General features: G+C 39.7%; 2 protein-coding genes across 2 annotated transcripts in view; one reads left to right on the top strand and one right to left on the bottom strand.

Annotated features, from left to right (window-relative positions):
* LOC136883418 (uncharacterized) overlaps positions 1–17,653 on the bottom strand; it is a 250,215-nt gene that overhangs the window by 54,734 nt on the left and 177,828 nt on the right. The window lies entirely within an intron of this gene.
* On the top strand, positions 11,234–13,044 carry LOC137502700 (uncharacterized). The gene is made up of 3 exons (XM_068229683.1): positions 11,234–11,323; positions 11,425–11,614; positions 11,706–13,044. Exons 1-3 carry the CDS (start codon positions 11,301–11,303, stop codon positions 11,898–11,900), a joined length of 408 nt encoding a protein of 135 aa, XP_068085784.1. The 5' UTR covers positions 11,234–11,300; the 3' UTR covers positions 11,901–13,044.

Genomic DNA, 17,653 nt, shown 5'->3' with positions numbered 1-17,653 from the left:
TCAAACATAAGATTTCATTGTTCTTTTGCATAAGGTGAGGGACGTTGTTTTCTGACACAGAAATGACTGGTTGTCTGTGAAGGCTTGCTTTGCTATTTCAGTGTGACACTGAAGGTTTTCTGTAATGATCTGGCCAGGGTATCTGAACTGTGCTCACCACTGATAATCACGTGCATAGACGTGGGGTCCTACTAAACATCATGACTTTTATTTTATTTATATTAATTTTCATACCAAATTCATTAGCTTTTTCATTCAGCTTCAGTAAAATTTTGGATAAAGTTCTTGTACTACCCGCAGCTGTAGCTTGATCATCGGCAAATTTGATGGTTTGCATTAGTCTCCCTCCCATTTCCACCCCAAGCTTGTTTGATGATGATATTTTATTATAATAATGATATGACCTGAGCAGCTGCATGCAGTGGGTGTACCACCGAATATCCTAGACCGAGCTTGTCCTCATTAGCCAGGCCTATTTTAGATACTTTGGGCACATATCAAGGAGGACTAATTGTGGAGGGCACAGTGTAAGGAAGAAGGAGCCAGCAAGGTGGATTGACCACATGAAGGAGTTGGTTGGGAGGTCCTTACATCAATTGTCGCGTTTAGCGCAGAATAGAAGAACATGGCGGAAACTCTGCCACCACCTCACCCTGTGAAGGAGTTCCATTGTACTCTAGCAGATGGCAGAGAAACGGATCTCTGTTGGGCGACGAAATTACGCAGGTAAACACTCACTTCATACGACGTGGAGTGTCGAATGGACTTGTTCCGCTCTTCAAAAAATCTAGGCTGGTACAAGTAACTGTAAGCCATGCCACATTCGGACAGGAGAACCGTGTGGTCATCAATCCAGGGTCCCTTGCTGAAAAGCTCTTAGGATCCCCTTTCAGCCGCAATACGAAAGGTAGTCTCTACCGGGTTTGAACCCCTGTACACTGATCCACCGGGTGAGCTGTCAACTGGTGACACGATCACAGAGTTGACTCGCTGCTAATGTTACCACGTTCGCTATTACCACTGATGCAATAATCTCTGGAACATCCTGTGGTGCAGGAGAAACAAAAGAGAGGAGCCAACAACACAATGGAGTAAATTACTTTATAATCAAAACAAATTTTTGATGGAATAAAAAATGACGTCGCACGAACAAAAGAATGCAGATGCTAGTTCTGCAGGTACTTGAAATCCTAATGATAAACTTTGCGAGCTAATGTAGAAAGCCTGTTGCAGTTTTAAATTAGAACTTCTACTTTTCCTTTGTATTTCGCGTGTATTTTTAAAAGAATAGGTATTCTCTTTTATAAAGTACATAATTTAGTCTGCATGAAATAATAAGCGTGACGTAAGCTTTGTGGAGAGAAAGGCACATTAATAGGAGCTTAATCTGAACGTTGAAAGCGGAGAGATTTGAAATTAGTTTTATCTCCCTGAGGCGAGGATCATTTTCTTATAAGAACTTCACTTCGGGAAGAGAAAACCATTTAATTTGGCGGTTGTAAGAGATCTTCGCTCAGAGAGGCTTTCACAAGATTACTTCTGAATCAGTTTATGCATCTCTGAGAAATAAACAGGTTATTGTGTTATCTTAAGTAACTATTCGCTTATACAAAAAACTCATAGTGTGATCAAATACCAGTCTGCCGATACAGTCTGTATAGAAACTAAACGATCAGTGTCGTACTTGTAGGAATATCCAGAAATACAGTATACGATGCAAAGGTTAACATTGTGGAAATAGTATTTGATTATAGTAAACAATAAATATAAATGAATTAATGAATGAATGAATGAATGAATGAATGAATGAATGAATGAATGAATGAATGAATTAATATTCTTCTCTTCTAATCACGGATGACCAGCAACTAGGCAAAGAATATTAATCTATACATTAAAATAATTTACTAAATCAGCTTTCGCACATCCGTCCTTCCGTTCTACTTGGTGGACATTCTTGTTTTATTCTCTCCGTAATTACCTGCCGGTTAATCATAAGGCATCGATAGGTCTCTAAGTTCAGCCAGCTTTGAGTCATCATAAAATAAACTCGTTAAATGATCACTGCAGTGATTGCAGGCGAAGGCTTACCCTAACCCGCGATACATACTGCACTAGCAGGTTGCTAAGCGACTAACACTTTCATTAATATTCTGATGTAGGTGATTTTCATCCTTACTAATGTTACTGAACGCAGCCATGTTTGATTACTTCCTGTCAACCCAGAGAATGCACTTGCTCTGATCACGGAAGAATACTATTCTCTGCTAGATACTCCTTGATTCTCTAACCTTTCCCAGCTTCCAAATATTTTCAGCAGATGGGAGAACGTTCCTAATAACTTACATACGGCTAAGTCTACGTACAAACAGAGCCACATACGCCTTAGACATTATCTGGGAACACCTAGCTACACCAGAAAGAGTGAAGGCCACGTATCTCAGGAACGTTCTCTGCCTGGCAACAACACGCTCCTTCGAGTCTAACCTATGAATTCACAAGAGAACCGTTCTACAGTATATAGAAGAATTGCGATTAAAACTACTATTGCCTTCTGCGACACAATACTAAGCTTTATATCAAGAACTGCAGGATATAAAGGCGAATATAGGGATAGATTTTTACCAAACAGACGGTATGGCATACCATAAGGCGCTTCTTATTAAATGTTCATAAGACCATTGAAAAGTGCAGGCAAATTAATATGACTACGACGGGCGAGTTACTGATCTATTTATAACGTTGGCTGAACGATCAGCGCACTGACCTTCGGTTCAGAGGGTGCCGGGTTCGATCCCCGGCCGGGTCGGGGATTTTAACCTTAATTGGTTAATTCCAATGGCACGGGGGCTGGGTGTGTGTGTTGTCTTCATCATTTCATCCTCATCACGACGCGCAGGTCGCCTACGGGAGTCAAACAGAAAGACCTGCATCTGGCGAGTTGAACCCGTCCTGGGATATCCTGGCACTAAAAGCCATACGACATTTCATATATTTATAACGAATGCTGCGGAACATTACGGGTCCAATCATAACTAATATCATCATTGTCGTCGTCGTCATCATCTAGCACCGAACTGCATTTAGGGCTGTTGCCCTGGTGGAAGATTCCCTATCACTTATTTAACAAGCCTTTTCTTAAATAAATTCAAATCATTTTGGAAATGTATCAAACATCTCCGTTGTTAAATTATTCTAATCCGTAACTCCTGTTCCTATGAACGAGTATTTGCCCCAAAAGTTCTTCTTGAATGTCATCAACTCCGCAAAGGTCGGCTCCATCGCTTTAACTACTGTAAATACGTTTTGATGTGAACATGTCCCATACCGTATATTGGAAAAACTGAGCGAGACAGCAAGATAGAGTACAGTCGAGTTGGTAAGCATACCGGTCTTGTTCAACCGATGCAGATAATTCTCGCGATTTTTGCCAAACCCTCTGTAAGCAAACTCGTAGTTATATTTTCTGCCATGTCTTGCAGGAAGGAAAATGAAATTATCATAAATACGTCTCCCGGTCATGGCCATCCATCCATACCTTACACCACAGCCTGCACGGTTGCTAGGTAACATTGTCTGGCCATCCGTCCATACCTTACATCACAGCCTGCACGGTTGCTAGGTAACATTGTCTCGCCATCCATCCATACCTTACACCACAGCCTGCACGGTTGCTAGGTAACATTGTCTCGCCATCCATCCGTACCTTACACCACAGCCTGCACGGTTGCTAGGTAACATTGTCTGGCCATCCATGCACACCTTACATCACAGCCTGCACGGTTGCTGGGTAACATCGTCTGGCCATCCATCCACACCTTTCATCACAGCCTGCACGGTTGCTAGGTAACACTGTCTGGCCATCCATCCATACCTTACATCACAGCGTGCACGGTTGCTAGGTGACACTGTCTGGCCATCCATCCATACCTTACATCACAGCGTGCACGGTTGCTAGGTGACACTGTCTGGCCATCCATCCATACCTTACATCACAGCGTGCACGGTTGCTAGGTAACACTGTCTGGCCATCCACGCACACCTTACATCACAGCCTGCACGGTTGCTATGGTTACACTGCCGTCACATATTTTGTCGTATTACGTTACACAAATTTTCGGATCACCCCCAGCCAGGAGACGTATAAACCACTGTTGGCGTCACAAAATGCACCCGTCCGTAAAACTGGGCAATCCACATACGAGTATAATGCCGACCCCGAGAAATCGGGGAACTCCCGGAAGAAGACCATCTCAAGCTTTATTGTAAGCTCGTCAATATTGACTTTTACATGGCCTAGTACTGTTTATATAAGGGAAGATAGTAATACACTGTTCCTTCTGCCCTAATAACCGGTGAGATAAGGCGTCCTGGATACGAGCGACAAATGCTTGTCTTTCGGAAGCTATCACATGACAGATGCCACTCTCCCACAAATTGACCACTGAAAGGGATTGTCCTTTCTCAACACTTCCTGCCCTAGTCCTTCGCAACCTACCGGGCTACTGAACATCACTATTCAAGAAGTAGGCTGCAGAGTTTTTTGAAAACGCTCGCCGCATATTCAGTCTTATCTTTAGGGTTATTGACGTTCTTGTATATTACAAAATAACAGCTTATTTCAACAGCTAAGTTTAAAATCAAGGATAATTTCAGTTATCTCGAACAAAATCAATATTACTTGTGTTTTGGACATCAACTCAGTTACGGCACTTGCACTACAAATAGCTTGCGCGAAAGAGAGGTTTTGTAACAAGTGGTGCTTTTTTCTGCAGTGGTCTGCATCTCATTTGCTGAAAGTGCAGCAGATCTTTCCTAAATACTTGGGTGTCAGATAGTAGTTCTCGTGCATTGTTAAGTTTATTCAACTGAAGTGCAAACAGCGTCTAAATACCGCCCAATTACATCAGTTGGGACCGTTCTCAAAATATAAGCTTTTTCTAATCATCGATAGACTTCTAGCTGGCTACTTTGATGTAACTTTCGGCAGCGATTGACACATATCAATAGTTGAATGAATGAAATTACATGATTTCAGGTGCATACATATTTAAATATTTTGTGCATATTTTGCACACTTTCACTGCATATTTCAAGCATTCTTAGTGGATGAAGGTCCAAACTCTGAGCTGCATGTACCTTCCTAACCACATACCAGCTCTCCTTCCATTCTTAAATATCTGGCAGTACGACGAATCGAACTCGGGTCCCGGATAGAGAAACTGGTGTTCCCGAAGTTCTACAGGCGATAGACTGCTCCATTCGCATCACCCAGAGAACAAGCGCTGCTAGAGGTGTACTACGCCTTCCACATCACTGGCAAGTGTCTCTACACATTGCTCGGGACTGTAGATATTTCATACAGGTATATCTTTTGTAGCTGCCTCTGTGGATCAGCGGTAGAGTGTCGGCCTCCGGATCCCAAGATAGCGGGTTCAAACCCGGCAGAGGTAGTCGGATTTTTGAAGGGCAGAAAAAAGTCTATTCGACACTCCATGTCGTACGATGTCCGCATGTAAAAGATGTGTGGTGACACATTTGGTGTTTACCCGACAAAATTCATTCAATCTCAGCCATAGACGCCCAAGAGAGTTTCGGTTTACTCGGTCTGCCATCTAGTGGGGGCCTAGAGTAAAACGGAACGTCGAAATTGACGAGCAGACAGCCAGATGGCGTCAAATTGAAATGTCTGCACACGGTAGGTGAGACCATACGATTATTATTATTATTATTATTATTATTATTATTATTATTATTATTATTATTATTATTATTATTATTATTATTATTATTATTATTATATCCTTTGTATCGATTTTAATTAATAGTTGATACTGGTAAAGAAACGGACCTTGTATTCATCACTTCCCTGTACGGAGCTAGCCCTAATTACGGAGACAAAATGAGACAATCAAAATTATATTTCTTCTAGAGTACACAAAAATCAGAGAATGAAGAAGGCATAACAAATAATTTTGAATGCACTTAAAATATTTACATATATTATATGCTAACATTGGTAGACGTATCAAGCCTTGCAAGCACTACATAGCTCGTGAGCCATTCATGTGCATATCTGTATCACAAAACTGCTGCCTTCGCTCTAAGTTTCTTGTATCCTCGCCTTCTACAGTTCGTCTGTGCTATTTTAATGGAGATGTTCGCGAAGGAATGTCGCACATAAATCGCCGACTAGCTGAGAAGGGTAGAAAGGGAAGAAGAGAAACTGTAGAGGTAGCTATTTCATGAAATTAATTTCTACTGTACCAGGCTCCATGTCTAATAATTTATAGAATACATAAATTAAATGATATTTTATTAATTGGAAACATCAGTGGCTATAATCTTATCTCTGGATGAAGACGAGATCGATAGATATAACTTTTATCTTTTGGCATTAAAAAATTGGATTCCCTGTAAAGTTCATAGCAAGGAAACAAACATGGTAGTCGTTTAAAGCGCAAAGAGACTGTATGGTGCTACCCGAGCGACTACGTGCTATCAGCTTGCATTAGGGAAATCGAGGTTTCGAACCCCACTGCAGGCAGCTTCAGGGACGTAACGACTGCGATACTGACCCGTCTGCTAAAATAAAAATTCGGGCCCCCGAAATAAAATCTAAAACGTGTGAATACCGAAATGTAAATTTAATTACAGCAGGTGTTTTCAGTTTGTTTTACTTCGCACCGACACAGATCAAATCAAATCAAAATCTCTTTATTTGCAAATGAGGTGTCTACCTCGGTGGCAAATGGTACACTAAAATACATTATTGTCAATCACTAAATATTAAATTAACAACAGAATAAAATGTTCTTATAATAAAATATTATATAGTTTACGCTAACAATTTTTTCTATTAAACACACAGCTCATCCTTAATAAATTTACATTGTTTACAAAATTCTACTTATAATATCTCCTGTACTACTTACAAATATAGTCAACTGATATACAGTATGTGGAATTACTTCAAATGATACTGTACAACTGGTATAAGATTAAAATTTACATTGCATTTATTTACTTTTTTCTTTTCTTTGCCCATTCTGGAACCTAAGTAGCATAACGACCTGCTGCGTCTTAACCAGAGCCCCTTTTACCACCACTTTTCAGAGTTCCTGAAGGGCCTTCACAGCTGCCGTAGCGGTCCTAGGGCCCTCGAAGTCCCCACTGTACTTCACCCCTACAGACAGTCCCCTACTTTGGCTGTCCAAACTCCTTAGACCAGTGGATGGAATTAATTTATTCACACACATTTTTTATTTATATTAACCTGCACTGGTCGAATGCCCTCTAACATTTCATTTATTTTCTCTGTTGCTGTGTATTCTCTTTTTGAATATCTGTACAGATTTTGGAAAAGAATCAAACACTACCCCTGGTAAACTGTTCCACTCCTTCACACCCTTCCCAATGAATAAAAATTTACCCCAATCGCTTCTGCTAAAATTCCTTCTAATTTTATATTTGTGGCCAGTCCTGCCGATATAATTATTTTCCAACTGAAGCCTCTCACGGATATCTCCCGAGATAGGCGACGATAGGACAGGAAAGTGAGAAGGAAGCAGTCGTGCCCTTATTTAAGATACAGTCCCTGAATTTTCCTGGTGTGAAAGTGGGAAACCACGGAAAACCATCTTCAGGACTGCCGACGGTGGAGTTCGAAAGAAGTAATGTAATATACTGTATTGTCAAGTTATATCAAGAAAGGGATTATTCGTTATTGTAAGACCATTAAAATGTTTAATGGACTGCGCCCGTGGTTTAACGGCCGAGCTGGTGAACTGCCAACTTCCAGTTGACATCTAACTAGTTTCATTCTTCAGTGACTGCAGAACTATAGACTGTAACCGATACCCAAGTCTCGGTTATATTAATGTATTCGATTACAACACAAACAAATATACGAACAAAATTAAATCAAAGCTGTTGAAATAAAGTTCGAAAAATATCCAACCCTTAAGTGATAAGTCTAGTGTATAGTCCTCTCCGTGTAAGGACGTACACTAAGGGTGCAACCTTACCCTTTCTCCCCTGTAATATTAAGGTATTGATTTATAGTGACTTTTCTTGCTGTTGGGTCTTTTTCAGTGTCGGTAACCATACAGTTTAGGGACCCTACTTGCCGATACGACGTCTTACTGTTACCGTTAATCTGGCACGTTGGCAACGTTCAGTCACTGTTCTAGCGTGAATTGTGTGTTGCCACCGCATTGCCTCTAAAGTCACTAGCGATACATTTGCGAGAATATTTAAAGCATATTTTCTTTTTCTGTGGGATTGTAAATCTATTTGGCTAATACCAGGTAAGTAGAATTGTGGCATGTTCGGATAATGCATTTAATAACATAGTTTGTGTGAAATGATGAGCACATCATTTTATTAATTACGTTCCTATTTCGTCCCATACTTATACGAACAGAATTCGATTGGGATGTCTAAGAAGGAAGAAAAATCTGCAAAAACTCCTCCGAAAAGGAAACCAAGGTTACGTCCTTTACAAGCTTCAGGTCAAGAAATGCTTGTACATTGCTACGAGCAATTGAAACAGGAAGACGACGAAGAAGGTATCAGTCGTAGTGATACGAAGCTAATGGCAAGAGTTTCATTATTAACTGGGGTAAGTGTTCGTTTTTATCTTGTTTCTATGATGAGTTTCTGGCATAATGACAATCAGTTGAAAAGGAGCAGTATTTCATTCTGAACCTAACCTAACCTAACCTGATCATGTAGGCCTAGGCCTATACCGGTACCATGTCTTGTGTCGACTTCGATACGGTTCGTAGACTTAACCTTTGTGTATTCATGTTGACTTATGGTATATGTGTATGTAATATATTTCTGTGTGTGTATTCTTACAGTGTAGTTTCGGTTTAGTCCGAAAAGTAATAGGAAATTTCAAGAAGGGAGTTGAATTTTCTACACCAGGTAAACGCCGAAAGCGTGAACATCCAGTGACCGGCATAGACAGTTTTTCTAAGGAAGCGATAGCAAGGTTTATTTATGATAAATTACATAAAGGTAAGGTGACTTCATAAGGAATCTATTGCAACATTATTTATAGAAATTGGCACGCAGGTGAGATAAGCTCCCAGAAATGTTTTGTGCATGTATTGTCATACAGCTCTTTTGAGTCCCTTGTAACTCTCTTTTTTCTTCCCACAGGAGAAGTCGTAACTGTAAGAAAGGTTTTCGACCACATGAAAGCAAATTATGACACTTATTTGTACAAGGGCTCCGAAACATCATTAAGAAGAATTTTGAAGGCCATGGGGTTTGTGTGGAGTAAAGGTGATCCCTATGCGTATGTTAGAGAAAATGAAGACATTTGTTTTAAGAGATCCTGTTTTCTGAGGGAATACATGCGTAATAAGGACAGTGAGAAACCAAAACCTGTTGTTTTCTTGGATGAGACTTGGATTTTTATGAATGGTGAATATATATGTTATATATTACATTTTATATTTAAAAAATCTTGGAATAATTTATCTTCATCAGGTGTCTTTGGTTTCAATTGTGCATTTGTCTTTCAGGGTCACCCACATACTCCTGGAATAAACCACACAAATCTGGACATGATGTTCAAGGAGTAATTCGTCGACCTGTGTCTGAGGGAGGAAGACTGGTTATTGTTCATGCTGGAACGAAGGATGGCTTTGTACCTGGTATGTTCTTAATTTATTTTACTTCATTTTATTGTAGTGAGGTGATCTCTCTTTACATAGTTATGAGGGTATTTAGGGTTTGTAGTACGGATGCAGGCGGGGGGGGCACATAAGTCTCTGATAAGACCCCAACTTAAGTACAGTTTCTGTGTATGAGACCCTCACTGGGATTACTTGGTTTGAGAATTGGAAAAGTTCAAAAGACAGAAGCACGATTTGTTGTGGGTGATTTCTGACAAAAGAGTAGCGTTACAAAAATTTTGTCGGGTTTGGGCTGGGAAGACTTGGGTGAAAGGAGACAAGTTGCTGGACTAAGTGGTATATTCCGAGCTGTCGGTGGATAGGTGGTGTGGAATGACATTGGTAGACGAATACGTTTCAGTGGTATTTTAAAAGTAGGTAAGATCACAGTACAGTGATAAAGTTGATGAAAAGTGGGGCAAATATTTGTTTTTTTTTAAGAAGGGAGTTAGGGATTGGAATAATTTACCAAGGGAGATGTTCAATAAATTTCCAAATTCTTTGCAATTATTGAAGAAAATACTAGGCCTATCCCTGAAACTACATCTTCTGTCCTAAGTGCAGATCAGTGGTGACTGATTGATTGAAATTGACTGGCACTAGGTCGGAAGTGGCATTATAACTTACCGCTCATTGAGCTCTGTACGTGGTTTTTGATTTTGACTTCTCCACTGTTATTAAAAAGACTTGCAGGTATTCACTTTAGGCCAATGATTAACCTTAGAGAGGTATTTCAATCAAAACTTACTCAGTGTATTTTCATATAATATTACTGGATATTTGTATCAGTAAATTACTTGTATTGTAGGCCTATTTATTATGTTTATTCTGCATTCGACAATCTCCACCTGAATCAGTGCTTGATACCTGACTGTTGAACACCTTCCAAGCTTCTTATTTCTTACTGCCTGATATAGGTTCAGTGTTCGCAGCAATTACATTTGTTCTAAGGTATTGAAATGGGTGTTTATACTTATATCTTTTATGCAAGTGATCGTGGACTTCTAATCCAGATATAGGCCTACTAATGGAGATACATTCATGAGAGATGTTACGATAAAGTAGTGTAAGTAGTAATTAATTGACTTCATCATCAGGTGACTTTGCTACACAGTAGTTGGTTTTACTTAAAATCAGACAGCTTTTTGTATCATTCAACAGAAATCACATTTTTTATTAATAGGCCTATACTTTTTTTAGAACAAATAACTTCATACTAAAACTTAAAATTCTTACAGGTGCTGATTTGATATTTGCTACAAACTTGAAGAGAAATCAGGATTACCATGGTGCTATGAACAGCGAGAAATTTCAGATGTGGGTGAAGACGCAATTAATCGTAGGATTAAGAAATATAGGACCCTGTGTTATTGTAATGGATAATGCACCATATCACTGTAAGGTTGTTGAGCATCAACCAACAACGAAATGGAGGAAGGATCAATTAGTGGTAATTATACTTAATTGAATATTTCCTTCTACTGAATGATGTTTAATGATGTTACAGAAATTAATTTTTATTTTTCCTTTAATTTACAGTCATGGTTAAGGCAGAATGGAGTTTCTCCACCAGAAAATGCCACAAAAGATGAGCTGCAAAGGTTGTGTAATATGAATCGAAGTCACTTAAAGAGGTACAGAAGCACGTAAACATAAGTTTAGATAATGTTGTTTACACTCGTGTATTTGACTTTCATGTATGCATAACAATATTTCTCTGTTTCTTTAAAACCAGGTACATTGTTGACGAGATGCTGCACAGTGAAGGCCATACTGTCTTACGACTTCCTCCATACCACTCATTTTTCAATGCCATCGAATTTGTATGGTCTGTGGCAAAACAGTATTATAACAAAACAGTGGCTTCAAGACCTGGTCACGGATTGGACAGAGCTACAGCTGTGTGGAAAGAATCTCTTGATCAGGTAGGCCAAGTGGAAATGTTATTTATTGGATATATGCAAGTGGAGTTTATAATATACTTGTCAGGTTGTGATACTTCAATATATCTTATAGGTGACAGCAGAGATGTGGAGAAATGAAGTAAAACACACTGAGAAGAAGATTGTCGAGTTCTACAATAATGAGGTGAGAGGTCTTCCTGAAGTGGAGGAACTAGTCATTCATCATGGAAGCAGTGAATCGGAGGAGGAAGATGAAGAAGAAGAAGAAGAAAGAAGAGAAGCCGAGGAGTTAGCTGTACCATTGTAAGAGCCATTCCATGAGATTAAGAATGTTATAACTTTGCTGGGAAATAATACATTTCTGATTGCCCCGTCCTTTCTGATATAACGAAGTTACATTTCAAAATTGTGGGAATTGTGTATCTACAAGTTACAGGGCGGTATAGATGTGCAGGTGGGGATCAGTGTCCAATCGGAGTGGAATTATCTAGAACTGCTGTGGCGCAATGTGATGAGGAGCGGGCAAGGGGGGGAGAGAGAGAGGGAGACAGCACTCTGTCACCAATACACGATGTAAACATTGTACGCCTGTTAAAATACTGACATAACTTAAATTTTATACACTATCTAATGGTTTTCCACAGTTCTCTGAAAGTCACAACTCACGTATACTGTATATATAGAGAGAGAATTACATATAAAAATACCTGTGTACACAATAAGTAGCCCACATATTAAATATAAATCAATTTGCTTTACGTCGCACCAACACAGATAGGTCTTATGGCGACAAAGAGGATAGAAGAGATAGGAAAGGGCTAGAAGTGGGAAGGAAGCGGCCGTGGTCTTAATTAAGGTACAGCACAAGCATGTGTCTGGTGTGAAAATGGGAAACCACCGAAAACCATTTTAACGGCTGCCGACGGTAGGATTTGAACCCACCATTCCCCGAATGCAAGCTCATAGCTACGCGACCCTAAACGCACGGCCAGCTAACTCGGTCATCTTTGAAAATGTCTTTTTCTATCAGCAGAGGCTTTTTTTAAAATCGTCATATTTTGTATAGGCTACAGGAGATGTACAGTAGCCCACTGGTTTTCTGATTAAACATCATTTATTTAATCTATTGCATCAGTCTACTTACATACTCACTGTCCACGTACATCGGTAACCTCGTGATTCGATTATTGAAGTATTGTGCAATGATGCGACATACAAACTAAGAGAATACCGAGTGGTTCTTCCAAATATAAAACAGACAATTTCGAGTGGTCATGAGCATGACTCATAGTCATAGGGTAGGCTAAATAATAATGTTATTGGCTTTATGTCCCACTATCAACTTTTAGGTTTTTTTTTTGAGACGTCGAGGTGCTGGAATTTAGTCCTGCAGGAGCTCTTTTATGTGTCAGTAAATCTACTGACATGAGGCTGAGCACCTTCAAATACCACCGCACTGAGCTCGGCCCTGCCAAGTTGGGTTCAGAAGGCCAGCGCCTCGACCGTTTGAGCCACTCAGCCAGGTGTGGAGGCTAGAGAGCTGAGTTTAGTAATTGTCGAACGTCAACTAGTTATAAAGATACTGATTGATTAAACTAATACAGTAATTAGAATAACCTAATTGACTACCTACTTACAACCTAGGTACTTTGGAATTGTGTTCTATCTTTTTAACACTGCAAATAAATCCATGTATTGTTTAAAACTCCCTGTAAGAAGAGGACAGTGGATGCGAATAGGTATTATTTTCAAATGAGCTGAGCTCGAGAGTCCATTATAGCATACGATTTTTTCAGTGTACCATGACTCTGTATGTATTGCTTCAGAGGAAGTTCGGCTCCCCGCCAATGTCCAGTGTACCGATAATGAACCATGTGTGTGTTGTGTCTCACTGATCCATGACTGCGTACGATTCTTTCAGTGTGCCATGATTCACTGTGGCTCGCTGCAGCGAAAGCTCGACTCCCCGCCAGTGTCCAGTGTGCCTATAAGGAGCCGTGTGTGTCGTGTGGCTCACTGAGCCGTGATTGTGCATGATTTGTGTGCCGTGAGCTTGCCGTTCCTGTGAATCGATTCACTCGGACACTGAATGAATCGATACACTGCTTCGAATCAAGCACGCAGTAGCCTACACTAGTAGAGGTACATAGTACATTACCATTAAGATAGATAGCATTTCAAAGTAATTTGTCTTTACCATAATAACAATAATAATAATAATAATAATAATCGTATGGCCTCAGCTACCATGTGAGGACATTTCAAGTTGACGCCATCTGGCTGTCTGCTCGTCAATTTTGACGTTCCGTTATACTCTAGGCCCACTAGATGGCAGACCGAGTAAACCGAAACTCTCTTGGGCGTCTGTGGCTGAGATTTAATGAGTTTTGTCGGGTAAACACCAAATGTGTCACCAGAGATCTTTTACATGCCGACATCGTACGACATGAAGTGTCGAATGGACTTTTTTCTGCCCTTCAAAAATCCGACTACCTCTGCCGGGTTTGAACCCGCTATATTGGGATTCGGAGGCCGTCACTCTACCACTGATCCACAGAGGCAGCTGTCTTTACCATGAAATACATCGTCGTCGTACATGACTGAATTACTATCAATATATCTTAGAGAAACTGTAATGTACATGAAACCGAAATTGAGTTAATTTCCACGATACATTCTTCCTATATAAAGGAGACCATGTAGCTTATCCACCTTCATTTCAGCCACATAAATATTCAGCAAAAATTGCAAAATCACATTAAAGGACAAATACAATTTTTTAAGTAGAAATAGTCTGGAACATAGATTAGTGAGGTTGGACATCCTGCCCGTCATCATTCAGGAGTCGCTGTTGAACATACTGTACTTGTCAAAACTAGTAAGTTTCTATTTTACACAATAATAGTGAAATGTTGATGAAGACGACATACACCCAGCCCCCGTGCCAGAGAAATTAACCAACGGTGGTTCAAATTCCCCACCCTGTCGAGAATCAAACCCACACCCTGTGACCGAAGGCCAGCACGCTAACCATTTAGCCATGGGGCCAGACAATAATAGTGAAAAAGCATGTTCACTGCAGCTATTGTTGACAGGATATTTCTTCTCTTTAAAGAACAATGAGTACCACGAATTAATATCCTGTTTTGTTGATTCCTGTAAACTTTGTATGTACGGTTTTGGTTCGCCAGTTCCTAGCGTATCTACTGAATGAAAACTTTGTAGACCAATGGATTCAGTTTTATGTTTATTGCCTTCAGTCGTCACGACAGTTTTTTCAATGACAACAGTCGCTCAATTACAAATCCTGTCAAACCTAACCTAACCCTGCGACAATCAGTGGTTTTCGATGGATCACTACCTAACCGGTCATTATAATTTGTTTTCGGTGGATCACAACCAAACCTGTCCCTATCAGTGGTTTTCGGAAGAATACAGTGGTTTTGTCACAAGTCAATACAGACTCTTGAATCAATGTGTGAAAATGGGAAAGTGTAGAAAACCCTCTTCAGGAATGCCAATCTCTAAGTCCATAGTCTTTTCAGCGTTGTCACGCAGCTGAAATTCACTTTAGAAGTAATTGTAAAAAGTCGTATATAGGCTCTACAGATACATAGTACATTACCAATTCCATCTCGATTGCTATGATACGCACACTGCATAGCGGTTTTGCTCTATAGATAAATCATATTATAGTGAAAAAAAATTTGTTTAAAAAAAAATCTGTCTGGCATGAAGGTCCAGAAGGAAAATACTTTCATTGAATTCTTATTTATGTGCTCACCACCCTAGTAGGTTTAAATAAACCTTATAAATACGTTGTAAGACCCATTCTCGAATATGGATCTGCATGTTCGTTTAATAAATTCCCTAGAGAAAGTTCAAAGAAGAGCGATGCGTTTCGTAACTGGGAATAGAAGGAATACCATTAATTGGGAAAGTCTTGAATCTAGAAGAACTAGAGCTCGCCTGTGTGGTCTTTATAAGAGCTATACGGGAAGGGCTGCTTATAATATTAACTTCGGGCAGAGAGCTCGTTCGAAACTTGTTATTGGCATCATACATTCATGTCGAATAAATGTGTGACAAGAGTTAAATGTTCAACAACATTTGTGCTCAGGAACACTACACAGCAACAAAGTATCAATTTCTAACTAAAATACGATACCAAAAATGACTTTCACGGCCGCGGATCTTAGAACCAGTTTTTAGGTCGTTAAGCCGCCAACGTTTGCAGAGTTTCGCCCAGACGTGCCATTCGGGCTCATCAGCTGGATTGGCACGGCCCTCCAAGACTGCTTAGCAGTGGTCCCGCCGTGTTAGCAGATAGGGATTGCTAACCTGCTAAAGGAGAAGTTAATAATCCGTTTTCAAAAATATGTACTCTCCTTGGACATACAATCGAAAGTCTTGGAGTGGGGTGTCAATCCAAGTGATGAACCCAAATGGGACGTCTGGGCGAAACTCTGCAAATACGCACGACCTAACCACTCAAAAGTTGGTTCTATTCCCGAGATTTTAAAATACGATATTTTGGTATTGGTTTTTATTGCTGTAATTATTTTCGAGTAATTTAGTGCAGGTTTATGCTGAGGACCGTGTCTCGGTATTGCCAGAGATGGCTGTGCTATGTTACACTCAACACAATAAACTGCTGGAGATGCAGCCAAGTCGCAATTCCTCTACGGACAAAATTAAAAAAAAAACTCTTTCGACTGATTCTATATAACCGCCCTGATCATTTCCGTACAAGGTGACATTTTTTGTGAGGATTTTTCGGGGCCCCTTAAAGGCCTCATTGCTAACGTCACGGCCCTGGCAGCTTTAAAGATGCCTTTCTGTGATTTCTCATTTTCACTTATTAAAAAAAAAATTAGTGTGTTCAATTCGAACTTGTGAATGTATTGTCACGAGTCTTTTTATCCAAATTCATAGATATTTACAGGCAAAACACTTGCCTGTGTAAAATTAAACCAAAAGAATATTCTGCACCTACGACTTGTCAGAAAAACTGAAATAAGTTGATCCCAAGTTGAGTAAAGATACATTGAATCAGTCATTTAAGAAAGGGCACATGTCCAGAAATGTAACTTTTCAGCAGAAGGAAACAACTGATTTAAAATCCAGTCTTGCTATTTACGTTAGGTGTATACGTTAGTGTCGGTGGTTATATATATATAATGAGAGTTTTGTCTGTACATTGCTCAGAATTTAAAAAGAATGGCATTTCTGTATCAGACGTGTCCACAGTAACCAGGAGGTGTATGTACGTGCATCACGAGAAAACGGCTGAAGAGAATTTGATGAAAATCGGTATGCAAAGTCGGGGAATAGGCTATACATAATTTTATTCACACTGAGTGAAATGGTAGTTTAGGGGAAGCCTAAAATTCACTTCTCAGAAGTCTATGTTATTAGTGGTCCTATCGATAAACACTACATAACTAAAGTTATAGTATACTGTAGAACACATTTCCCCATAATTCATGCCTTACACATTGTTACCGTAGCGGCTATGACAACAGAGATAATGACGATTTTCGATTTTTGTTGCCAAGTCCGTAAGTTATCATTGCCGAGCCACGTGGAGAACAGAATGTAATGAAAATCGGTATGTAAAGGCTATAAACAACTTTATTCCGCTGGATGAAATGGTAGTTTAGGGGAATGTGCCTAAAATTTAATTTTTAAATACCTATGTTATTAAGCAACTTAATGAAATCTTATTAAAATCGTGTATACGACTTCATCTAGAATTCCGTAGCGACGTACGGGAACACGAGCTGCATGGAGGACTTTATGGAAATTAGCAGGTAACAAAATGGATTTGTACCCTTTCTATAATGAAGTCTGAATGAAGATCAGTTTTGCAGCAAAATTGCATTCTTTCACTCAGACAATGTCTCGCTGTTCTACAATAATAATTTGAATGATGACAGTCAATCAAAATCATCGTCAGTCACACGAACAGTATTTCATCGAAAAAGTCTTTGTATTCCGCTCAAATGTACCCTTTTAGACAGGGCGTGGTGGTGGTGATTATTGTTTTAAGAGGAAGTA

Source organism: Anabrus simplex, chromosome 11 (genome assembly GCF_040414725.1).
Source record: "Anabrus simplex isolate iqAnaSimp1 chromosome 11, ASM4041472v1, whole genome shotgun sequence".
Taxonomy (NCBI): domain Eukaryota; kingdom Metazoa; phylum Arthropoda; class Insecta; order Orthoptera; family Tettigoniidae; genus Anabrus; species Anabrus simplex.
Note: the sequence above shows the minus strand (reverse complement) of the source record. Positions and strands in the feature narration are given on the sequence as shown.